Below are 27130 nucleotides of genomic sequence, written 5' to 3'. Positions count from 1 at the left end.
TTTAGGGGAGAAGATGAATTTTAGGTCTCAAAATGATGTCTATTATAGAAGGAAAAGGGGGGGGGGGGTGGGGGGGGAGGGGGGGGGGAGAGAGAGAGAGAAATCTTTTTAAAAAGTAGAAGAAATTGATTAGTAACTATCCTAAAATTAAGTCCACATTTAAAATCAGATTCTTTTTCTAAAAAAAAAAACTAAAATCATGGGATCCCATTAAACCAAAATCTAATATACTTTGTAATTTTGTTGGTATGTTCTTAAATAGTATTGTTAGGTCATTTTCTCAATTTTAAATTCTTTCTTGAAGTTCTTGATCCATCTTGAATTCAAGCAACACTTTCTTGCATTCATTCTATCTTTTACTCCTCCTTTTTTTCCCTTTCTTTATTTCTTTTTAGCTTTCGTACATTTTTTGAATTTTCTTCAAGTTCTTGATTTTTATTTATTAAGTTCTTGAATTCCTAACGTAATTCCTATTACAATTGAAAATGATAGAGTTTAAAATGAATGTGATTTTATTATATGCATATATTTAAAATATCAGATGATACATTGCTTGAGTCGAATGCAACAAGTTTAATTTAAGAGAAATTCACATAATAGCAAACCCACCAAAATAATAGCCAAAAAGTATATATTTTTTGTGCATTGATGTGTAATATACATAAATATACATTGTTGACACAAAATAGTGTATATTTTTTATATATTTGGCTAGCAAATATAATTACCTGTTGACGATCAGTTAAATGTGTAACTTGCCCATAGTTTAATTCGCCCAAAATCCACCTAACCTATCATGTCTACAAGATCTAGGGGTGGTAGGGAATTGCTACTATAAATATCAACAGCTGATTATTTTATTTGTACACCAAAAACATGAAAATGGTCTCGATTACAAAAACCATATTCCTTCTCCAGATTTGGATATTGGTAAATGTCTCACCATACCAGCTTGTTCATTGCAAATTTTCACCACTCGAACTTCCATATCGAACCTTTGGCCCTGACTCCACTGCTTTCGACGCAAAAGGTGACGGACCTTACACTGGTGTTGGAGATGGCAGAGTACTCAAATATCAAGGTCCAAATATTGGCTTCACTGAATTTGCTATTACATCACCAAATAGGTAATTAAATTCCAATTCTAAGCTTAAGAGTTTTTTTTCCCTTGTCCTTCTTTTCTCGTTGACTGATAATATTTGTCATATATCATGCATCTTTAGGATCAAGGCAAGATGTGATGGCACAAATGACCCTTTATCACAACGAACATGTGGAAGACCTTTTGGCCTTGGATTTTACTTCAAAACTGGTGACCTCTATATAACTGATGCATATTATGGCCTCTTGGTGGTTAGACCAAGCGGAGGACAAGCTACGCAACTTGTTACTGGCTTTGACGGCAAGCCTTTTGGCTTTCTCGACGCATTAGACATCGACCAGGAAAAGGGAATCGTTTATTTCGTAGATTCAGCAGCCATATTCAAAACTAGGTTCGTCGCGCTAAAACTTTTCTCGCGTCAAGACATGTAGATATTATTTGGTTGAAGTTAAATAATAAGTAGGTTGAGTATTTGAAAGCTGACTTTTGTTTGGACGTGATTGTTGTTGGGCTAAAACAATTCAAATACACTCTTAACCTAGTGGGGCAATTTGCACGATTGTCCTTATTCAGGGGTGGTCTTTAACTTTTGGCCCTCAAATTAGTGGTCCTTAATTTTTGGCTTTCGCTAAAATCCCTTGGTTTCGGGTTCGAACCCCCACTCAGTCAAAAAAAAATTTAAAAAATCGCATGGTGGAGTTTGAATTCGTAAAGCAGAATTTTGCACCTTCAAGCAAAGATTAGGTAGAGTTTGACTGCATATTCTAGTTGAGGCAGAGTTTTGCCTTCAGGCATAAAACAAAACTCTACCTTAAGGTCAAGGTTTGCATTAAGGCAACTTTTTTTTTTTCACTCAGTTGGAATTTTGCAAAACTCTGCCTAAAGACCTAACTTATGCCTGAATATGCCTAACTTTGCTAAGAAACTCTGCCCTGCTAATGATGGAGGACTAAGAAGAGGACTAAAGCGGTCCTCCATGATACCATCTCAGTATGTTTATATATCACGATGCTATTACGGAGGATTTAGGAGTGTCTCATTGAAGGACTGAAACAGTCCTTCATGATACCAACACAGTATATGTATATAAGGTGATGGTATCATAGAGATTTTCTTTTTTTTTAAAAGTGTGTCCTTTGAATAAATGAACATGACACCATCTAGTATATTTATATACCATGTTGGTATCATAATTTTGGAGGCATTTTGGGTAAATAGCTAGGTTTGAGGGCATGAAAGTAAAGGGGGTATGGGCGGGCAATTATTTTATTTTCAGGGGGCGTCAACGTTTTTTCCCCTTAAGAATATCCCTACATTGCAACACCTTATTCTTTTTTTTTTCTAGCTACCAATGTGAGACTTTGTTCGAACAAACAATTTCACTTAGAAAAATTGCTAGAGATTTGTTCCAATAATTTCACTTCAAATATTTTTCAAACAAAATTTTCAATAATTCACTAGTACTTCAAATACTGAAGTTAACAAAGTTTAAATACTGATGGACAAGCCAACATTTACAAATACTGCAGTTCAGTGTTAGCAAACTTATTCTGAAATATTTTTTTATGGCCAATATCACATTTGAGATGATTAAGGAAAGAAGAGTAACTAACTGTTTTTCAGCAGGCTTCTATTTGCTCTAAGCGGAGATACAACAGGGAGATTATATAAGTATGATATACGAACAAAAAAGGTCACATTATTGCTAAATGGACTATCAGGGCCAGCAGGGGTGGCACTCAGCAAAGATAAATCATATTTATTAATCACAGAATTAATTGGTCGAAGAATTCGAAGGTTTTGGCTCAAAGGTGCAAAAGCAAATTCGTCTGATGTTTTCATAAACGTTGATGGAAATCCAGATAACATAAAGATGACTGCATCAGGAGACTTTTGGGTGGCTATTGTCAGCATCAATAAACAACTGATTCCGCCCATATCGTCGATAGGACAAAGGATAAATCAGTTCGGAGAAGTCGTGGAAACGCGTGATTTCACAGATTTATTTAAGAGTCCTACTGGGATAACTGAAGTTCATGAATATAAAGGCAAACTTTACATTGGGTCTTTAGTCCAGAATTTCGTTGGTCTGTCTTTTCTAACATAAGCTTTACAGTAAGTAGCATCTACACTAAATAAAAAGGTTGCAGATCTTTCTACAGCATAGCAAATGTACTACCTTATTTGCCAATAAGGTTTATTAGATTTTTTTATTTTTTTTTCAAGAATAAGCTTTAAGTAGTATGTACACTAAATAAAAATGCTGCAGATCTTTCTACAGCATCGCATATGTACTACCTTATTTGCCAATAAAATTTATTAGATCCTTAATATATCCTTACATCTCTTTGATGAGAGGAAAAAACATTCCCTTTGGACAGCAAAAGAAGAATGGTGAAGAAAGAGCGGGTGGGGTGAGGGGTGCATTTTCCCATGTAATAGCAATTCCCATCTAGTTAATTTACAGAACATTAGTTTTCTTTTTACCCAGCGAAAACATATGAATTTTATGAAATTAAAGTTCACATCAGAACCAAGTATTTAATTCTAATATGGTGTTAAATAAAGTTTAATTTTATTCAGGCTAGTCCATTTAGTTGAATTCCAGTGGGCAATTTGCACAATTGTCTTCATACGAACTGGTCTTTAATTTTTGTCCTTCGCTTACAGATGTGACCGAAAATACTGCGAGGTTCTGGGTCCGAAACCCAACAAAGTAAAAAATAATAATAATTTCGCAATAAACCTATGCCTTTTCGGGTGAAATGACATAGAACCTATGCCAGAGAGGGCAGACTTTGCCTTGTAAGACAAACTTTTAGTTATGTCTTAAGACATTACTAAAAGTCTGCTGGATGCGGCAAACTTTGTCTTAAGGCATAACTAAAAGTCTGCCGTCAAAAGCCTTGCCTTGCGATTTTTTTTTTATTGAGCTTTGGTTCAAACCCAAATCCTCAGGGTATTTTTACCTTTTTAGGCGAAGGATAAAATTTAAAGACCAGCAACTTGAGGGGTAAAAATTAAAGACTACTCCAAAAGAAGGACAATCCGGGCAAACAAATGAATTCCAATAAATGAGCTCATTTACTAGCCCAAAGTCCAAATGGCTATCTTAAACTCCATGCTCATGTCACGTGGCAAGTCAAAGTCAAATGAATGAGTCAATAAGATAATGTCACCTGCTAAGAGAAGTGGCATGGCAAGTGAAATCAAATGGTCAATAGAATTATGCAAAGTGTGCATATGGTTTGGCCAATCAAATCGAAGTTTGTCACCAGATCAATGTGATTGTGATTGGTTGGTAATTCAAATGGATCAATCAAATCAATCGAAGGAGTTCATCCACATAAAACTATTTTACTCTACCACTACATATAGAAGCGGATTCAGGATTTGAAGCTTGCAGGTTCTCAGCTAGCAGCGTCTCTTGTTACTGGGTTCTCCGCTCAAATTTCTTATATATTTGAAGGGTTTCACATTATAAATACAAGGTTCGAATACAAGTCGTGAATTCCCGCAAACCCACACCTAATGGTGTGGATCCACCCCTGACTACATATACGAGTTTTCATAAGGCTACTCTACCACTACATATACGAGTTTTCACAAGGCTAGAAGGGACACCAGAAGCATTTACCAGCTACAAGAGAGTTTTGAAGATTAACATTTCAAAATTTTCTGTACAAACACTTTAGGAATTAAAGACGGAAATCAAGAACAAACAAATCAATATCAGTTCTTTTCTCGAGTCATATTTTACACAAATTAGTAGCCAAATGCCTTGACCCAATGAAACAGCCACAGTTTTATTTCTTACTTTTAAATGTTTTGGTGCCATGAATGATTTGAAATAATAATTCATCTTCTTTGTTATATTATTCCACATGTCTCAATGTGTAATACTCCTAGGCTAGAAACTATATGATCACCTAGTTTAGCTTTCTGAAATGGTTTCGCAGGGAAATAGGATTAATTACCTTACCTATATTTTTGGCACGTTTCACTTACTAGAGGATGTAGCTGAAGTTAATTATACGGCTTTATTTAATTTAGAGTTGCATAACAGCAGAACTTAGAAATTATAGTAATTATATATGTTGCATGTAATTATGTTTTCCACATACATAAACCAACACAAAATACAACTATATAAATTTAAGGTATAGCCACCTTTGGATTTTTCATTTTCCTTACATACTAATTAAAGACCATATATAGGTAGCAGGACTACGTAAATATATTCACATTACTGTTATTATTTTAGGACGTGAAAGTTACATTAATATGACATACTCATTGTCACTTGTAAGTTCAAACTTCTTACTCATGTTTCTTGGTGACCACAGAGGTTTGACCTACGAAATTTCTTTAGTTTCAAGAGCTAGCCCACCGGCTTAATATCCCCTAGGCCCCTCACATGTCCACTCTAAAATAAAGGGAAGCTAGTAAAATAATAGGCTTTTGATCCGTGGTAGATCCAAAATTCAGATATTAGTTTCACGTCGAATCACTTGATTCTATTGAACCCGCAAATTCATTGTAAGGTTCGTCAGTGTTATGTTAGATTGCCCTACATTAGTTGAGGGAATGACTAGTCTCATTATATGATCTTGGGCGATCCACAAACTACCTTTTAGGATTGAGTTAGGATCAATATCCAGTTTTTGTCATCCTTATTTTTTGGTATATCTAATGCTCATCTTATGCTATCTATCCACGCTCCAATCAACCAAATCTGGACGGGGGAGGGGAAAGATTGTTTCACATTGTTTCACCTCATTATTCAACTTTTGACATTAAATTGGACCTTTCTTCCATTGCATTAAATTAGACCTCATGTCTATTTTCTTAACATGCTAGAGGGTGGTGGGCTATTGCTAGTATAAGTATCAACAGCTTCTAATTTTATTAGGTACACCAGAAACATGAAAATAATCTCAATCACAAAAATAATATTCCTCCTCCAGATTTGGATATTGCTAAATGTTTCCCCCAGTGTTGCTCATCAATTTCCAGCATTTAACAAGCTCCAACTTCCATTACGAACCATAGGCCCTGAATCTGTTGCTTTCGATAGAAAAGGTGGCGGACCTTACACAGGTGTTGCAGATGGCAGAGTAGTCAAATATCAAGGTCCAAAAGTTGGCTTCACTGATTTTGCTATTACATCACCAAATAGGTATTTTTTTCACATTGAAATAAACTCCCCTTTCACCTACTTCCAAACTCTAAGCTTGATTTTCTTTTGTTTTTCCTATACCATGACTCTGCAGAACTAAGGAAAGATGTGATGGCAAAAATGGCCCAGAATTACAACAAATATGTGGAAGACCGTTTGGCCTTGGATTTTACTACAAAACTGGTGACCTCTACATAACTGATGCATATTATGGACTCGTGGTGGTTAGACCAAGCGGAGGGCTTGTTACACACCGTGTTACTAGCTTTGAGGGCAGGCATTTTGCCTTTCTCGACGCACTAGACATCGACCAAAAAGTCGGAGTCGTTTATTTTGTAGATTCAGGAGCTGTATTCCAGACTGGGTTAGTCGCTCTAAATCTTATCCAGTGTCCAATTTATGTTTTCCAGTATTACATTTAATAAGCTTAAGAAAGAGGAGTAACTAACTGTATTTAAAATAACTTGAAAACTTTTGGCAGTAACAGGACTAAAATAGTTGAAAGCAGAGATACATCAGGAAGATTGTTCAAGTATGACATTGGAACAAAACAGGTCACATTATTGCTACGTGGACTTTCAGGGCCAGTTGGGGTGGCACTCAGCAAAGATAGTTCATATGTCTTGATCACAGAATATATTGCTCAAAGAATTCGGAGGTTTTGGCTTAAAGGTGCAAAAGCAAATTCATCAGATGTTTTCACAAATGTAGAAGGAATTCCAGATAACATTAAGAGGACTGTGTTGGGGGACTTTTGGGTGGCTATATCCAACACGAAACAACATACTACATTTTCGATAGGACAAAGGATCAATCAAGTCGGAAAAGTCGTGGAAGCACGTAATTTCACAGATCAATATAATACTCCCAATGGGATTACTGAGGTTCAAGAACATAATGGCAGGCTTTATGTTGGGTGTTTAGACCAGAACTTCATTGGTGTTTTTCGAGTTTGATGTCTTCTGTTTTTCAAGAATAAGCTTTATGAAATAGAGCATATACTATGTACACTAAATAAATGGCTGCAGACCTCTCTTGCAACATAAAAATTGTACTATCTCCATAGTGATCTTGAACTTACAAAAAGCCAATTGGACTGTTAAAACTATGCATTTTCCATATGATATCAATTCCCAGTTAATTAATGTATATAAAATTTTAATTTTCTTTTTACCCATAGCATTTTTGACATTTCTAGCCGTCTATTGGAATATGAACCACACTTGGTAGTAGGTCTTATTCGGATCATCCACAAGGAACTTTGACTTGCTGTATCATTACTGCTGGACTATTGGTGGGACTAATGGTGTGTTTGGTATGAAGGAAGATGTATGTTTTCCTGGAAAACAAGTGGTTCGTACTTATTTTCTAGTATTTGGTAATTAAGCAAAAAATATTATCTCAAGAGCATTTATATGTAATCTAACAAATAGTATTGGGATGAGGTGGGGCGTGGGGTTCAGGGGTGGGATAGCCAAGGGGTGGTGGTTTGGGGTGTTGGTTGGGTGTGGAGGAGACAATCAACTTGGAATGTCACTTTTGGAACTTGTTTTGCCTACTTCCATCAAAGAAGTCATTGTCCTTGTTGACCAACCAAACATGGAAAAATGGCATACATTTTTTGATACCAAACACACCCCAAGAACCAAATATCATCAATTACATCCAGAGTTGTTTTGGATGGTAAAAGGTTTTTGCAATAAGAACTTTCCTTGTAATATTATTTCGCCTAACTGGGCAAAATTTCCATCCTCTGAAGAGCCTATGAACTTAGTTTTCCCTACCCTCGCTCCTCTATTCTAATAGAGCAAAAGTAAAGGGAAAAAACTGGTGGAAGCTTGAGATGATTTATTTTCAGATAGGCCCTTCAGAATAATAGTTATTCCTTCTCTTTGTTCTAATTGCAAATTTCTGAGTTCTATTTTCCTTCTTTTTGAACCGGTACTCTTTTCCTTATAATTCTTCGTCTTTAAGAAAGAAAAAGGCAACGGCACAAATGGCCTTAATACACGAACAAATATGTGGAAGACCCCTGGGCCTTCAGCTTCACTACCTAACCAGTGACCTATACATGGGTGATATCAGTGATGGCCTTATGGTTGTTCTTGTTAGATGAATTCGGGGTCTTGCTATCCAACTTGTCAGTGACATTAACAGCACGCCTTTTGCCTATCGTAGCTCACTAGACCTCAATTAGGCTGCCAAAATTATTTACTTCATCGTGTCAGGAGCCATACAGTGTTCCAGGTTCGACAATCTCATAATCCATGTTCCTCAACAAAGTTCTAATGTTTATCACATTAAAGGGATTAACTTAATATGCTTAGAAATGGAATACTGCTTGCTGAAATAGGGCCTGAATTATTTACAGGCAGCTCACTAGGTCCAGGCAAAGGCAGATGGAGCAATTGATACTGCAGAAGAGTAACCGGGCATGAACACACAATGTTAACTGGTTACATCACTGAGTGGTTTCTGAGGTCATGAATTCATCATTCTTCATAGAAGTTTCATACTTAGATATTGGTGGTTAATCATCTATGAGAACATTTGAAATATCTGCATCTGTTCAAACACTCATAATATCAAGAGGTTAACTTTTTGCTTTCCCATATTTATCAGTATACAGTATTTTTGTCTTACAGGGCTAATCATGTCCTACTGAACTGCTTATTATTATCTCTCGAATTTTAAGCATATCAAAACAAAAAAAATATAACACATCGAAAATTCTTACATGGCTAAGAATCTACAGAAGCATGTCGTTACAGCACTAGTGAATCAAGCCTGCTTAGTCACGAAGAGTCTTTATATCATCCACAAGTTCTTGAAGTTCCTCCACTGTCACACTCAGTAGGCCTACAAGATAATATGCAACATTTAGCATGCAAATTATATCAAGGGCATTGTCGGATAATTAAGTTTGCCAGAATGCTCACCTTCATCATTATTCAATCTATACAGTTCACCATTTGAAATGCGACTTTTCTTTGCTCGTGGGTGCTCAGTGTCCTCCATTCTGGTTGTCAGCACCTCCACTTTGGTTCGAAAATCTGATGCAGTTCGTACCAATTCTGGAAGAAATGACCAATTAAAGGCACCATATTCAATACCTTTTAGTGAATTTACTGGAATTATATCATTAAGAAGCACAAAACCCTGCAAAGGAAGTTTCACAGAGATCTTCCCCATTAAAGATTGCTAATATGGAATCTTCTTTTTTGATAATCAGGATTCCCAATATGGAATGCGATCACCAGTTCAAATCCGCAAAGGACAACAACAACAACAACCCAGTGAAATCCCACCACGTGGGGTCTGGGGAGGGTAGAGTGTACGCAGACCTTACTCCTACCAAGGTAGGACGGCTGTTTCCGAAAGACCCTCGGCTCAATAAAAAAACATAAAAAGAGGTCAGATAAGGCTAAGAGATTCCATAATTAACTGGAGTAGGAAAAGTTTAGAAGAAGAAGCTAGATTAAGTCTATCCTACTCTCAAATTTAAGAAAGGTTAGATGATCAGCACATTATTCAAAATCACACCTAGAATTCCCATGCCTACTTTTCTCACAAGCTACAATCACACCTTATCAAAGACAGTCTTCTATGTTGCCTAAGATGACATGTCCAATTTCTGTTCTCTTTCTATCTGCTTTCCTTCCTTCGCTGTCTACTGTTGCCAGGAAATAGAAGCTATGTCAAAGCGCAGAACCCCAAAAAACTGACCACACCCATGAGTCAGTGCAGACAGTGGCGTACACAGGATTTTTTTGTAAGCAGTATCGACATTTAAAGAAGTCAACAAATGAACAGATCACAATAACGTCATGTTAAAATATATTTATATCGTATTAATAAAATATAACTCACATAAGTTGCTACAACTCTCCTCGACAAGTTTTCATAGTTTGAAATGTTGTATTCAAACAATTTGAATCCTTTTTTTTTACAAAAGACACCAAATAACCACTCAAAAGTTCATCGTCCCTTCGATTAGATAAATCAGTTTTAATCAACTTCATAGCCGATAAACCTCTCCTATCTGTAGCAGTAGAAATTAGCAAAAGTAAAATAAAGTTTACCGGAACACAATGAGATGAGTTTCATGCTACTTTGCCTCTACTGTTTTTTCAGAAAGATCACCAATTCCCTTAAAATTGGAAAACCTTTAATCATGTTCACATACATTAAATTAAAATATTAATTTAAATAAACCTCAAACAAATTCATGGAATTAAATTCACAAAGAAAAACAGTGGATGTCATAAAAAAAAATCAATAGAATTAATAAAAGAGTTAAGAATAAGAAAAGAACTTTAAGAATAAGCAGCAAACAGCACGCCTTCCTAGAATTGCAAAAGAGAATGGGTATTTTTTTTTTCAAAGTTGGAATTTAGGTAAACCTGTTCCACATTGTTTTTAAGTAAATTATTGTCTAAGTTGTCATGGAAATTAATTCGTTCACAAGTCACAACCCTTATTTTTAGCAGATAAAATAGTGAGGCACTTTAAATAAAAAATAAAACTCAAATAAATCTGCAACTGGGAATCGAACTCAGGACTTCAATACAGAAAAGCAACGTGCTGGACCACCGAACTATGTTGCTAATCATGTCAAGCTGTGTCACTTATCTAATTTTTATATTTTTTCAAATATTATGCATTACATATATATCTACTAAAATTTTCAGACGAAGGGGTGTCGGACCCCTCGGCATAACGTGGGTCAGCCCCGAGTGCAGATAGTGAATTTTACAATAGTTGGCTGACCCGCCCCAGGAAGAGCAAGGAAACAATAAATAGCAAGGTGGCAAAATACCAAGTCATTCAAGGTCTTGAAAAGGGAAGAACGGCAACCTATGTTAGTCAAAAAAAGAGAAAAAAGTTTAAAAGAACAAAAACCGCCTAGATTATCAGTGGCAGAGCCACACTATGCCGAGGGTGTTCATCCAAACCCCCTCGGCGAAAAAAAAACACTATTTTTACTAGGTTAAAATTATTTTTTATGTATATATAGTAGATGTTGAACCCCCTTAGGCTTCTTCGTATGTTTACTTTTTTATATTTTGAACCCCCTCGGCGGAAATCCTGGCTCCGCCACTGTAGATTAGAGTCAACATTCAATGCAAGTATAGTTCATATGAAATCAGATCATTTGCAGTAACATGTATTTTTATTTAGCCTAGCTGTGAAGGTTCTGATACAAAAATAAAAGAGGGTGCTCTTTTCAGGAATAAAGGCTTGTATCTAAAGAAAGGTAACCAGACTAGGCCGCTCTTTTTCCCAAAACGGTGTTTCATGATTCTCAAGACAAGAAGCATTTCCAGAGTTGCTGCAAACTAGTTACCTTCAAACTTCTCATTCACAGACTGTTGCTGATACAACTCTAATGCTTCAGCAAGAGAGGCAGCAGAGCGACCACTTAGCATGGACTGCCTTTCCAATTCTCGTAGTTCTCTGTTGAGCGCAGCAGACTCTTTTCCCACCTGGATAGATCACAAATTGCAAAGGAAAAAAGTTATCAATTTATGAAGACGTGAAGTATCTACTAATTTGCCGAGGATCCCCTACCTGAGAAAGCTTATTCCTTAAGAAATCCAACTTTGAGTCTAGTTCAGGATTCTCCACACCATTAATATCAACTGAAGAGTCACCAGATGGTCCATCCTAGATAAACATGTCAAAAAGTAATTTTAATTCGTAGATATTAGTAACTACAAACCAAAAGCAAATAATGAATCAACTTTTATAAAATAACACTTAAAGAATAAGGTGCATGAATCGTAGTCACCAAGATTGAGATTTCATCTCCATTCATGCATCTGCTCATCGAAAGAGCTCCATTTAGTCCCAACCAGATGAACTACGAATAGAAAATTGATGCTTATACTCCTTCTACTTCCTAATAATTGTATATGGATTCAACTGCAGGTTTGCAATAGTTACCTTGTCAATTGTGCACTTTTAGTTGTATGTGGCATTGGAAGCACGTTACTTGACCCATATACATATCAGCAACTTGCACAAATCTTCTCCACTCCAACTTTTATTCTTTTATTGCTAATTCTTACTAATAAATTTGGCTAAGTGGACCAGCCAAATGGCAAGCTTTCCTATTTGTATGCTATCACAGAAAGACTCTCTAACAATCTGGATTAACAAGTACTCCTATTTATTAGGTATCGGAGATGATCAAAGAGCCATTGGTCAATCATCTCATTAGAAACAAATCATTTTTGTTCCCAAACTCCATATCTGAACTTGACATGGGCTGTTGAACAAAATTCGGCAGAATAATTAACCAGATCACATCAACTTACTTGATCTCCTTAGAGAAATAAATTAACTATGGAAGACTAGTTTCTTGCATATTGAGTAATGTTCATTGAGTGAAAAAGAGAAAATAAAAGCACGACAAAGAAAAGGTTTCCATTGCAACCAGCTATACGAAATGATGCATATACTAAACATCTAGAGTAGATTGTTTTGATGTTTCAAGTAACTTGTTTTAGATGTAAAATCTATGCAGACTATAGATAAAGGTATTAGTACTCAAACATGCAAGTCTTAAACAAGGAATGGTATATAAGTAAAGGAAACGTTTTAAAATTTACTAAGGGATGGACTGGTTTTCCAATATGCAGAAAATGAAACTATACACTTAACATGAGACAAGTTACATTGCTCAACCGAGGTAAAGAAAAAGACTGGAAACTATCCATGAATAGAGAACATACAGCTTTAGGCAAAGAGAACCCTTGTGGAACCGTAAAACAGTGGTGCAAAGAGTACTTCTCCCACATACTCAACCGCTTATCCAGATTCAATTGGATTATGTTCTTAATGCTAGCCACACCCTACAAAATGAACTTTTTACCTGTCAGTGGTCTGAGCTGCTTAAACTTAACAAAATGCACTAAGGACGCTCTTCCATAAAAAGTATGAACATCAACCTTTTTCAGATCGTCAGATCGATCTGTGCCCTCGGTTTTTACAAGATTTGCTGCCTCTCTACAGAACGCCATAAGGAAAAACAAACGGCATTAGACTTGAAATGAATAAGCAATTCAATGAAAATAAGTTAAACTTGAAGAGAGGAACTACTTACTTGTGGAAGAAATCAAAAGCGTCATCAACTAAATCATCCACACAATTTAGGGTCTCGTTGATGAAAAGTTGGGGATTTAGGTTCAATAAATCGAAAACCTTTTCGCTCTCGCTGCCTTCCATTTTTTTCTAAACATTGGCAAAAGAACTCTAATTAGTCTCTAAAGCAGTCGTACCAAGGTATGCTAATGGTCTTGCTGTTTCAGACCTTAATCAATAGATTGTGTATCACCAGGAATTAAAACCAGTGTTTTAAAAGGCGTTTTCGGGGCGAGCCCTGGGGCGGGGCGTACCAAAAATGCCCCGGGGCGATGGGTCGGGGCGAAAATCTCCAAAGGCGTACGCCCAGCAATTCGGGACGTACGCCCGGGCGTTTGGGGCGAGTTTTTTTTGTTGGGGCGTAAGCCTAGAAAACTTCTTCAAACTAAAACGAAATTTGTTAAATAAGTCCTTAATATAATGCCCAAATTCTCAAAAGTCAACATGTAATTACTCAAATGTTTTAAAAAGGAACTGGAACATTAAATTTAAAAGTCAAGACCTTTTTTTATTGCTAGAATGCCTAATATATATTCTTTTCCAATTATTTATCTTGTCTTCTATTATCTCAAAAAAGTAACGAGCAATCACTTGTACTTGTAAGTAGCATATAATAGACTGTTCTAATTAGTTTTTTTTGTGGGGGTGGAGCATATATATATATATATATATATATATATATATATATATATATATATATATATATATATATATATATATATCACTTATTTATAGTTTTCTTCAATTTTTTACGCTATTTCATCTATTTTAAAGTATTTATTATAATTATATCATTTTATAAAATACTAAAAATTAAAACCTCATGGGGCTTACGCCCCGTGCCTCGGGGCTTACACCTCACTGAGGCAAACGTAAAACGCCCTCGCCTTTTAAAACACTGATTAAAACAATTTTGTGTAGTAAGAACTAACAAAAACTTCTCAAACAACTATGCATAAGAATAAGTAACCCAATAAAAACCAATTTATTGGCATCACCAAAGAATTAGAGTTACAAAATAAACAAAGTAATGTACACTGTATATCAATTAGAAATCATAATATTATTATTAGTTGTATGCTGCCCGTTAAACTACCGTACCCATCCCTCCAACAGGCTATGTTTTGCACATAGGCTGATTTTAATGTAAACTGTATGAATTTACTGAGCTAGCGTTTGGTCATAGAATTTGGATCAGATTTTGAAAAATTATCTTCAAATATCTATTTGGCCATGAAATTTGATTAAATTTTGAAAATATATCTTCAAGTTCCAAAAACTGATTCACTCACTCGCAAAACTTCAATTTTTTTTCCGAGTAAAATGCAAGTGCCAAAAATCACAACTTCAAAAACACAAATTATCAAGTTTCAGGTTTCAATTTCACAATGTATGGCCAAACGGGAGCTATTAGGAAAACCCTAGGATAGCAGCACTGTACGAATGTTAGGATAGTTATAAGAATGAATGCTACTTGTAACAAAACCCTAGGATGAACAACCAAAAATGAATGTCATTGAGAGAGATCGACAGTTACCTAAACAGATTTTGCTGAGAGAGGGACGATTGATTGATTGATTTCTGATACCTTTCGAGTTGAACGGGCGGGAAAGTTTAAGGTTAGAGCAGATATTTACTCTCCTAAATTTATTGGAAATAAAGTAATTGTGCTCTTTCTTTACTTTTTGGCCACACTACCTTTTCCCTTAGCGACAATATACTCACTGTTGTAAATATTAAATTATTGACTGAAACATTCCTAGACTTGACACGAATTGTAACTTTAGTCTCAAAACTATTGATGCACTTCAAGACATCCCTAAGCTTGGCTAACTGGATTTTAATTCACCCCTGCGTTGCCACATGGCACAGCAAGTGTGCACAAACACTTTCAGGCGCGTGGGGGGCTCCACATCAATTTTTTTGGAAAAAAATAATAATATTTTCCACTTCTTTAATTTTTTTCGTATTCCAACATCTAAATCAGCCCCCTCCTACATTAAAATGTATATTTTAAAAAAAAAATCAGAAAAACTAATTTTTTTAAAAAATCTGGAAAACTGAATTTTTCTTAAAAAAAATGTGCAAAACGCATTGGAAAATTGATTTTTTTTATTAAAAACCTGGACTTTTTAAAAATCTGGAAAACTGAATAAAACCGTTTTTCTAAAAAAAAATATGGAAAATTAAATTTTTAATTAAAAACCTGGACTTTTTTAAAATCTGGATTACTAATTTTTTTTAAGAATAAAGTGGAAAACTGATAATATTTTTCTACATCTAAAAAATAATCTAATTTACCGGGATTATTTTTTAAAAAAATGGGTTTCCACATTTTTAATTAAAAAAAAACAATTTTTCCATATTTGTATAAAACTCCAGTTTTAATCAACTATTTTCTAGTTCTTTTTTAAAGAAGTGTCCTAGAAGAATCATGAAATCTGGATTTTTTAGGACACTTTTTAAATAAATATCAAGTTTTCAATTTTTTTTTAAATCCATTTTTTAAAGATATTTTAATTAAAAATCTACTTTTCCAGTTTTCAAATTTTCCAGATTTAAAAAAAAAACCCCATTGTTTCAGATTTTTTATATAAAAAAAATCAGTTTTATCATTTTTTTTAAAACAATTTATCTACGTGAAGGACACGTAGGACGAAAATGTCAAGTGGACAGCGAGTGCATTCCACTTGCTGTGGCATGGCAACGCGGGGGTGAATTAAAAATCCAATTAGTCAAGATTAGAGGTATCTTGAAGTGCATCAATAGTTTGGGGACTAAAGTTGCAAGTCGTAGCAAGTTTAGGGATGTTTTAGTCACTTCAGCCAATTATTTATGTATATCCATTAAATTACTTGGAGAGAAAATTAGTGTTTACATTGTTGGTTACTTGGTCACCAAGATTGTTACTTGGCCACCAAGCAAGTTACTTGGCCATCAAGTAAGTTACTTGGCTACCAAGCTAACTTGGCCACCAAGTTAAGCCATCAAGAATTTTCCTGCTATATAAATAGGAGTTCATTTGTAGAATATGTGATCTAGACAATGAAATCTCTCTTAAATTAAATGTTGAATAGTATATTAGTCTTTTTTTATATACTTGTGTTTGGTGTATTTACTTTATAGTCTTTATTTTATAACACGTTATCAGTACGAGACTCTGCAATTTTGGGCAAATATTTTGAAAATATGACGAAAGTAAGAGCTGCATCAGGTATTCCTTTTAGCATCTTTCGTTTCTTTTTATTGTTTCCTTCGTTGTATATAATATCATGAGGGACATAAGTTCTCTTTGCTGAGATATTTGAGATTCGACTATGTGGCTCGAAGAAAGATGATTTCCAACCTTACTTGTTAGTTGTGACTAAATATTTGGCATGTAATTTGCCATAAGTAACATTGTTATTATGGAAAAGAGTTAATGAATCCATGGAATTAGTGGTGTATTATATATCATCCATAATGGATTTTGGATGTTTGTTGCCATTATTTCGTATACTTGGATTCTTTTAATCTCCGAATCTTAAATGGTTTGCTTGATCTATGCCTCAAATTTTGTTCCTGAAGAACAATATTGTTAAGAGGAATTATGATATTAATTTCATAATCATTAATGGCTAAGAATGAAAGTTTACAAGAAATACGTGATCACCAGAAGTGATAATATCTCGTAAATATCGTTATGATTAAATTCATCTATGTCTATAACCCACCAGAAGTGATAATATTTGCATAGGCTTGTAGTGGCTACGAGCGAAGATATGTTAGAGAAAGATTCTCTAAATTGTATGTATGTTTCGATTTGCTCCTGAAGTAGAACTACCTTGAAAGAGGTTCTAAGCTATCACGATTGGATATGTTTAAGCCAAGTCCAGATGATTATGTTTCATTCTTGAAAAATAAGAATTTTTATAAATGTTACAAATACAGATCCATTTCCTGAAGTGAACGTGAAGTAGGTGGTAAGCTTATAAATGCGGACGGGTGTTTGGTTGTGAAGTTATCACGACTCATCTCTAGAAGAGGTAGAATAATTGAGAAGAAATATTCTGAATATTCTATGCTTGATTCCTGAACTAGTAAACTCAGAAACTCTACTCCTGGAGTAGTAGAACTTTGAACTCTACTCCTGAAGTAGTACAACTCTGAATTTTTCTCCAGAAGTGGTAAGACTCTGAATTCTACTCCAGAAGTAGTAAGGATTTGAATCTACTCCCGAAGTAGTACAACTCTGAAATCTACTCCCGAAGTAGCAGAATTCTGAAATTTACTCCTGAATTAGTAAATATTCTGAAATTTACTCCTGAAGTAGTAAAACATTAAAATTTACTCCTTAAGTAGTAAAACATTAAAATTTACTCCCGAAGTAATAAGATCCTGAAATTTACTCTTGAAGTGGTAAACCTTTAAACTTTACTCCCAAAGAAGTAAAACTTTAAACTTCACTCCTGAAGCAGAAAGAACTGGTAAAATATATGAGAAATATTCTGAAGCAATGCCTTCTTGTGCATGAGAAAAATAACGAGCTATTGATTAACGTCGTATTGCAAGCACATTTGAATAATCAGGTTTCAAGTGAATGAGAAATACCACGACATATCTCCTGGAGAGATGAATTAACAAAAGAATACATGTTATTTTTGTGGTATGAAATTAAGGCATTGCAACACGTACTTGTTGCACGTAGAACATCTCGAATAATTTTATTAAAGTATCATTCTAAGGCAAAAGGGAGCAGAGTAGAATACTTTCTATTATAACCACATTGATACATTATGGTTAGTTTTTATTGATTTCCTTGAAGGAAATAAACACTAAATGTATCTCCTCCTGAAGGATGTGATTACTGTGTGGTTGTCGCGTTTGATACAAAATATTCAGATGTTAACGGCTAATCTCCTTGAAGGAGATATTTAAAATACAGAAGTTTGGAGCTTAACATTTACTTTCGTAATTTACAGTTTAAAATTATCTTTAAATTTCCATTTGATTACTATTTTCCTTCATGACACCAATAGTGTCTAGCCAAATTTTCTTTCGTGATACTGGAAGTATCTAAAAAAAATATTTGATAGTGAAAACTAATGATCAAGGGCTCCAAAAAAGCTAATTGTTTATCTATATGTGTCATGACACCAGCAGTGTCCAAATAGTATATGATTATGGTAAATAAATGAAAGTCTCTCGAAGAGGATACATATGATAGCATCATTTGTCCTAGATCGTAATCATTACGATCGGAACACAGATTATAGTAAACCTGAAGTTTACTAGCAATAAAATTGGTTATCATATTGGAACTATAAATGATTGAAATATTGAGTATCTTAAAGTTATTACGAGTAAGAAATACGTATATGAAACATTACCCGAGCATGATGGATCATATGTCACAATAAACCAGAAGTTTATGACATAAAATCTCATGTAATAGTAAATCACAAGTTACTATAATAAATAGCACTCGTCATGGTAAACTTGAAGTTTACGGGTACAGATAACTTTATCAGTTAACAAGACCATTTTGGTCGTCCTGATTTAAATCTAATGTGCTAATTGAGTATTCAAAATATATTGAAGAACTAGAAAATTCTTCAAGTATTTGTTTGTGTTGCTTGTTCTCATGATAAGTTGATTACACCAGCTAATGTTGGAACTGAATCCCCTAAAATTCTGAAAAATATAAAAGGTGAATATGGGCCCAATCACCTGCAATGTGATGTCTTAAATAGATGCATCTATGAGACGGTCACATGTACGTTTATTGTCAACTGGCAGTTTGACATTTACGAAGTTGCTTGCTCAAAATAATTAAGTTGGAAGCACAATTTTTAGATTATGTAATCAAGACAATTCATCTTGATAATGCTGGTTTATATGTAAGTTGGTTTGGCATTGGATGCCCCCATAATATAGCTAAATCGTTGCTTGTGAGAATAGAGCTTCAGATGTTGGTTTGAGATATGATATATTGCATACAACGACACTTGTATGCTTCAGACCAATAAATTATGATAAATTCTCCCCTCATAATTGGTTCAGGGTCTAGTACTAGATATTTCTATCTTATAGCTTTTGATGTGCGGTATATGATTAATGGATATACCATGATGCACACATATGGATTTTCCAAAGAAAATGGGGGACATGTGTTAGTTTTTCTAACACAAGGGGGAGAGAAAATGCAGCTAAGAAATATGTTATGAATTATCATCCGTGTGATCCTCATATAATTCAAGTCAAATGCTGGAAGTATTTGCTGACCCAACTATTTTATATTTCATCTGCAAAATGCTCCTAATGTCCTTGAAGGACGGAGTCTACAACATGCATGGAGCATGGTAGACCAATCAGTTCTAAATGTAATAATCCTTGAAAATGAGAGAAGCAAATGATCATAATAAGGAGGCAATGGGCTCTTGAAGAGCCTATGACTTCAGTGATGAGATCTCAGTATGTTATGTTGAATTGCGAACCGATACAAAATGTTATCTCTTCGACGATATCTTTGATGCATTATGGTGCGCAATATTGTATAAGATTGTGAGGATCTGAGTTCTACATCTTCTAAAGCATGCCGACGTAGAAATAATTACCAAGTGATATGATACATCTTGGTAAGTGTAAACTTTATTGGACCTCCAGTCCAGACATTACAAGTTCTTGGGGAACTCATTCATAATCCTTATATGGATTAAATCATGTAAGGTAAATGTGATTTAATCACCTTAGTGAATATTCATACAAAGAGAACAAAGATGATCTTGTTTACCCTTGTCTCTTTATGATAATCAGAACCTTCATAAGTTGATGACTTGAATATTATTGGAGCTCTTAAAGAATTTCCAAAAGCAGTAGATTATCTGCTAAAAGAACAACAACAACAACACATACCCAGTGAAACCCACAATGTGGGGTCTGGGGAGGGTAAAGTGTACGCAGACCTTACCCCTATCTCGGAAGATAGAGAGGTTATTTCCGGAAGACGCTCGGCTCAAGAGAAAACATAAGAAAAGGTCAGATAAGCACAAGCAGTTCAAAGCAAAATGAAACTAAAGAAAGAGAACAAGTCATGATAGAGCAGTCTGAGAAAAGGAAGCAGTAGCTACCACAGATAAATAAGATAATTGAAGTACAAGAAATAACACATAGTAGCAAGCATCCAATGACAATAGACTATATATCAAAACTACGACTACCTACTAGCCTTCTACCCTAATCTGAGTCCTCCGTAACCTCCTATCTAAGGTAATGTCCTCGGTAAGCTGGAATCGTGTCATGTCCTGTCTAAGCACCTCTCTCCAATACTTCTTCGGCCTATATCTACCTCTTTTGAAACCATCCATAGCTAACCTCTCATACCTCCGCACTGGGGAAATTCTCACACCTCTACCTCTTCGGCCTATCTGCTAAAAGAAGAAATGAGAAATTAGATCGGTCTTGAAGTACCATATATTTGTGCAATTGTTGCGTTTATCTGTCTCGCTGTAACTATAAGCATGATAGAATTTCTCTCTGATATAGAGATGTTGAAATAGGATCAATTGCATATTGCAAATGAAAGCCCCGACATGAATGGATTTATCCTAACAAATATTGCCAGGTGTTTTGGATATATAGGGCATTCATCTGATCGACATAATAGTTCGATCTAGATATGTTATCTATTTCCACGAAGGATTACTGTCATACCATGCCATTTACATGACAGTCAAATCATTGAAAGACAACAACCGATATGAAGCAAGTCAAGAATTTACTTGGCGTGACTGCAACATTACTATATGGCGATAATGCAACTCTATCTAGAGAATAAAGATGCAAATCATCAACCAGTTCGTCAAATGATCATCTGATAGATTCGATCACAAATGCTCTGCCAACCTCAAGATATGATAAGTTGGTATATAAGATCGGAGTACATCATATTCAAGAATTATGTGATGCTTTAATCAGGGGGAATAAAATACGCGTTGTAGTCTTTTTTCCTTAACCAAGGTTTTGTCCCATTTGGGTTTTCCTGGTAAGATTTTTAATGAGACAACTTTTAGCGTGTTACTATGTGTACTCTTTTTCCTTTATTAGGACTTTTTTTCACAGGATTTTTCCTAATAAGATTTTAATAAGGCATACCATCTAATTAATGAACATCCAAGGAAAGTGTTGTAAATATTAAATTACTTATTTATGTCCATTAAATTACTTGGAGAGCGTTATGAAACTAAATAATTGCAAAGAAAGAAAGCTTTAGAGAAAGAGGGGAAACTTTATATTTCACTTCTTGTTTTTTGGTGTCTCTAATACAAGAAAACACACTCCTATTTATAGGAGGAAATAAGTGAACTTGGTGGCCACACAGACTTGGTGCCCAAGTATTTGGTGGCCATCCAACTACATCCAACTTACAACACTCCCCCTTGGATGTCCAGTAATTAGATGATGTGCGTGGTTTTACCCTTGGATGTCCAGTAATTAGATGATGTGCCTCGTTAAAACCTCATTAGGAAAAACCCTGTGGGAAAAAATATCCTAATGAAGGAAAAAGAGTACACATATCTAGTAATACGTTTTGAGAGTTGCCTCTTAAAAAACCTTACCAAGAAAACCCAATAGGACAAAACTTGGTTAAGGAAAAAAGACTACAACGCGTATTTTATTCCCCCTGATTAAAGCATCACATAATTCTTGAATATGATGTACTCCGATCTTATATACCAACTTATCATATCTTGAGGTTGGCAGAGCATTTGTGATCGAATCTATCAGATGATCATTTGACGAACTGGTTGATGATTTGCATCTTTATTCTCTAGAGTACAACGTGTATTTCACTGCCCCTGACGAAGACCAAGATTCAGATGTCGGAGTCTTCGCATTCCAATCTTGAATATCATCTTCTCAAGAGTTGAAGGCAAAGATTTGGTGAGCAAATCTGCAGGATTGTCACTTGAACGAATTTGTTACACATCAATATCACTATTCTTCTGGAGATCATGTGTGAAGAATAACTTTGGTGAAATGTGCTTCATTCTATCTCTTTTTATGGAACCTCATTTTAATTGAGCTATGCATGCAGCATTATCTTCATATAATACTGTGGGTATTTTTGTATCACACTTCAAGCCACATCTTTCTCTGATGAAATGTATCACTAATCTCAACCACATACATTCTCTACTTGCTTCATGAATAGCGATTATCTCAGCATGATTTGAAGAAGTAGAAACAATAGACTGCTTTGTGGATCGCCATGATATAGCAGTACCTTCGCATGTAAACATATAGCTTGTTTGAGATTGAGCTTTATGTGGATCAGATAAATAACTTGCATCTGCATAACCAACAAGATCTGTACTACCTTTGTTAGTATAAAACAGACCCATATCGCTAGTTCCCTTCAGATATCGCAATATCTGCTTAACTCCGTTCCAATGTCTTCCTGTAGGAGAAGAGCTGTATATTGCTAGCAAATTAATAGAGAACGCTATGTCAGGTCTTGTAACGTTAACAAGATACATAAGTGCACCAATTGCACTAAGATATGGTACTTCAGGATTAAGAAGCTTTTCATTTTCTTCCTGAGGTCGGAACGAATCTTTACTCACTTCAAGTGAGCGAAACCATTAGAGTACTTAAAGGATGCGCATTGTCCATGTAAAATCATTTTAAAACTTTTTTCGGTATAAGCAGATTAATGGATAAAGATCCTGTCTACTAAATGTTCAACTTGCAAACCAAGACAAAGTTTTATTTTTCGGAGATCTTTCATCTCGAATTCTTTGTTTAAATATTCAATCGCCTTTTGGAGCTCTTCTGGAGTTCCAATTAGGTTTATGTCATCAACATAAACAACAATTACAACAAACTCTAATTTTGTTTTACAACAAACTCTAATTTTGTTTTCTTAATTAAAACACATGGACAAATGGCATCATTTACATAACCTTCGTTTACCAAGTACTCACTGAGGCGATTGTACCACATGCGCCCTGATTGTTTTAGGCCATACAATGATCTTTGTAATCTGATTGAATACATCTAGCGAGACTTTGAACTAATTGTTTCAGGCATTTTAAATTCTTCAGGAATTTTCATATAGATTTCATTATCAAGTAAGCCATAAAGGTAAGCTGTAACCACATCCATCAGATGTATTTCAAGGTTTTCATGTATAGCTAAACTGATGAGATATCAAAATGTTATGTCATCCATAACGGGTTAATATGTTTCTTCATAGTCGATACCGGGTCTTTGAGAGAATCCTTGTGCAACAAGGCGTGCCTTGTATCTCACAATCTCATTTCTCTCATTCTTTTTTTGCACAAAGACCCATTTGTGGCCAACCTGTTTTACACCATTAGGCGTTTGGACTACCGGTCCAAAAACCTCACGTTTGCAAGTGAATTCAATTCTGATTGAACTGCTTCTTGCCATTTTGGCCAATCATATCTTCGTCGACAGATTCAGGTTTCTGATCTTCAATGTCTTTCATAATATTCAGTGCAACATTATATGCAAAAATATTATCCACCATAATCTTCGATCGATTCAAATCTATCCCATCACTAGAAGAACTCAATGATAGTTCTTTACTCACTTGAGTCTCGGGTTCCCTAATATCTTCAGAAGTATCAAGATTAATCAAATTTTGAATATCTTCATGATATTCTTTTACAGTGTCATTCTGATCATTTTTCATGTTTCTTTTTCTAGGATTTTTATCCTTAGAACCCAATGGCCTACCACACTTAAGGCGTGTATGAGATTCAGAGGCTATGACACCAGTAGATTGTCCCTTTGGGACATCAATTCGGATAGGCACTTTCTCTGCAGGGATATGTGACTTAGTTATCCTTTTCAAATCAGTAAATGCATCTGGCATTTGATTTGCTATTTTTTGCAGGTGAATGATCTTCTGGATCTCCTTTCACATATGGGGGCACGTGGATCAAAATGAGATAGTGATGAAACTCTCCACGCAATATCTCTTTTGATTTCTTTTCTCTCTCCCCCTAATTATGGAAAATTTATTTCATCAAATCGACAATCTGCAAATCGAGCAATGAATTAATCTCCCGTCAATGGCTCAAGATAGCGAATAATAGAGGGTGATTCAAACCCAACATATATTCCTAACCTTCTTTGGGGGCCCATCTTAGTGTGCTGTGGTGGTGCTACTGGCACATATACAACACAATCAAAGATTCATAGATGAGCAATATTTGGTTCATGGCCAAATACTAAATGTGACGGGGAGCATTTATTATAATGAGTCGGTCTGAGATGAATAAGAGATGCTGCATGTAAGATAGCATGACCCCAGACAGTAGTGGGCAACCGTGTTTTCATAAGTAGTGGTCTTGCTATCAATTGTAGTCGTTTAATAAATGACTCAGCAAGGCCATTTTGGGTATGAACATGAGCTACAGGATGTTCAATTTTTATCCCAACTGACAAACAATAATCATCAAAAGATTGAGACGTAAATTCTCCGGCATTATCGAGGTGTATAGTCTTAATGGGATAATCCGAAAACTGTGCCCTTAAGCGTATTATTTGTGCCAATAATTTCGCAAACGCTAGGTTGCAAGACGATAGGAGGCACACATAAGACTATCTTGAAGATGCGTCTATTAGGACCATAAAATATTTGAATGACCCACAAGGTGGATAGATAGGTCCATATATATCCCCATGTATACGCTTTAGAAAGGCAGGGGATTCAACGTCAACTTTCATTGGTGATGGCTTAACTATCAATTTATCCTGATAACAAGCGGCACATGAAAACCACTTTCAAGAATCTTCAGGTTCTTAAGTGGATGCCCATTTGAATTTTCAATAATTCGTCTCATCATTATTGATCCAGGGTGATCTATTCGGTCATGCCAAAGCACAAAAGTATTTGAATCATTAAACTTCTGGTTTACGATCAAGTGTGCTTCAATTGTACTAATTTCTACATAATACAGACCAGAAGACAAAGTTGGTAATTTCTCCAAAACATATTTCTGGCCGCAGATATTCATCATTTATTTCGTTTAATGTCTCAACGTGATATCCATTACGGCGGATATCTTTAAAACTTAACAAGTTTCTTGTGGTTTTAGAAGAGAATAATGCATCTTCTATAACAAGTTTCGTCCCCTTAGGCCGAAATATAGTGGCTCTTCTGGAGCCTTCAAATAATTTTGAATTGCCAGAAATTGTATTAATATTTCCCTTTTTTCCTACGCAAGTGAGAAAAGTATTTCTCATCTTTGAATATGGCATGCGTTGTTCCACTATCAATCAAACAAATATCTTCATGATTGGTCATTAATCCAAACAAAACTTGAGGAATTTCCATATATTCTTCGGGGCTTTCAAAGTATTTAATCGAGATGGCAGAGGCCCGTGCTGATAACGTGTTATAAGACTAAATAATTACAAAGAAGGAAAGCTTTAGAGAAAGAGGGGAAACTTTATATTTCATTTCTTGTTTTTTGGTGTCTCTAATACAAAAAAACACACTCCTATTTATAGGAGGAAATAAGTGAACTTGGGGGCCATAAGGGACAACTTGGTGGCCACACATACTTGGTGCCCAAGTATTTGGTGGGCATCCAACTTACAACAGAGAGAAAATTAGTGTTTACATTATTGGTTACTTGGTCACCAAGATTGGTACTTGGGCACCAAGATTGTTACTTGGCCATCAAGTAAGTTACTTGGCTACCAAGTTAAGCCATCAAGAATTTTCCTCCCATTTAAATAAGAGTTCATTTGTAGAATATGTGATATAAACAATGAAATCTCTCTTAAGTTAAATGTTGAATAGTATATCAGTCTCTTTTTATATACTTGTGTTTGGTGTATTTACTTTATAGTATTTATTTTATAACAGTAACATAATTAATGAACCTAATCAAAATAACGATTTCAGGAATAATCTATATAATTTATCTTTTTCCTTCTTTTTGTTTTGCCTTTTTCATTAATTTTTCCATGTAACTTACTGAACCAGAGGCCAAAAGTTACGACTAATTAAAGCTACAAGTAACCGTCGTTATTTCAGCTTACTAAGGACATGAGTCTAGATGAAAAAGTGTGGAGGTCGAGAATTAGGCTATAAAGTTAGTAGGTAATTGAGGGGTCCCCTTATTAGTGGTATCAATTATAACTGTGTAGTTTCTTTTCTTCAATGTGTATTATTATCTGTTGCTTCATTAACTTTTTATCTTGTTATGTTGTTATATTTTTCTTGATATCATGCTTCACATCCTTATCTTTTTTCTCGAGTCGAGAATCTATTGAAAATGGTCTCTTTTAACCCACAAAGACATGAATAAAGTACGCGTGCATCCTACTTAGCAACAAAAATACAGAGTGTGGCAAAATGTTTGATATCGTTACTTTTTTTCTCATTGTTAATAGGGGCGGATCCACATCATTGGGTGTGGGTTCGCGGAAACCCACAACTTTTATCCGAATCTTATATTTATAATGTGAAACCATTCAAATATATAAGAAATTTGAGCTGAGAATCGACAAGGTTCAAATCCTGAGATGCGATCGTTAATACTCCATTTATCATTCAAACTAAACTACTCGTATATAACAGATCAAATGACTACTACTCCAATTACTTTTGTAGAATAAAAAAATAAAAACAAAATTTCATAAATAAGTACTTTATTGGTATTTATGTTCTCGTCCTCAAT

The 27130-nt window shown here is 35.1% G+C and overlaps 3 protein-coding genes across 3 annotated transcripts; 2 read left to right on the top strand and 1 right to left on the bottom strand.

The window, feature by feature from the left end:
• The first annotated feature begins 843 nt into the window (after positions 1–843).
• LOC132632807 (protein STRICTOSIDINE SYNTHASE-LIKE 12-like) lies at positions 844–3437 on the top strand. Its single transcript, XM_060348891.1, has 3 exons — positions 844–1127; positions 1224–1493; positions 2729–3437. The coding sequence occupies exons 1-3, from the start codon at positions 877–879 to the stop codon at positions 3207–3209; spliced, it is 1002 nt and encodes a 333-aa protein (XP_060204874.1). The 5' UTR covers positions 844–876; the 3' UTR covers positions 3210–3437.
• Positions 3438–6003: 2566 nt separating this feature from the next.
• LOC132634262 (protein STRICTOSIDINE SYNTHASE-LIKE 11-like) lies at positions 6004–7422 on the top strand. Its single transcript, XM_060350538.1, has 3 exons — positions 6004–6281; positions 6376–6645; positions 6763–7422. Exons 1-3 carry the CDS (start codon positions 6028–6030, stop codon positions 7235–7237), a joined length of 999 nt encoding a protein of 332 aa, XP_060206521.1. The 5' UTR covers positions 6004–6027; the 3' UTR covers positions 7238–7422.
• Positions 7423–8866: 1444 nt separating this feature from the next.
• Positions 8867–15124, bottom strand: LOC132632806 (protein MIS12 homolog). Its single transcript, XM_060348890.1, has 8 exons — positions 14965–15124; positions 13390–13517; positions 13235–13292; positions 13019–13138; positions 11853–11948; positions 11629–11767; positions 9221–9355; positions 8867–9140 (listed from the first exon to the last, which is right to left on the bottom strand). The coding sequence occupies exons 2-8, from the start codon at positions 13509–13511 to the stop codon at positions 9073–9075; spliced, it is 738 nt and encodes a 245-aa protein (XP_060204873.1). The 5' UTR covers positions 13512–13517; positions 14965–15124; the 3' UTR covers positions 8867–9072.
• Between the last annotated feature and the right edge of the window lie 12006 nt (positions 15125–27130).

Source organism: Lycium barbarum, chromosome 3 (genome assembly GCF_019175385.1).
Source record: "Lycium barbarum isolate Lr01 chromosome 3, ASM1917538v2, whole genome shotgun sequence".
NCBI classification, from domain to species: Eukaryota; Viridiplantae; Streptophyta; class Magnoliopsida; order Solanales; family Solanaceae; genus Lycium; species Lycium barbarum.
The sequence above is the reverse complement of the archived record's forward strand: the minus strand, read 5'-3'. Positions and strand labels throughout refer to the sequence as shown.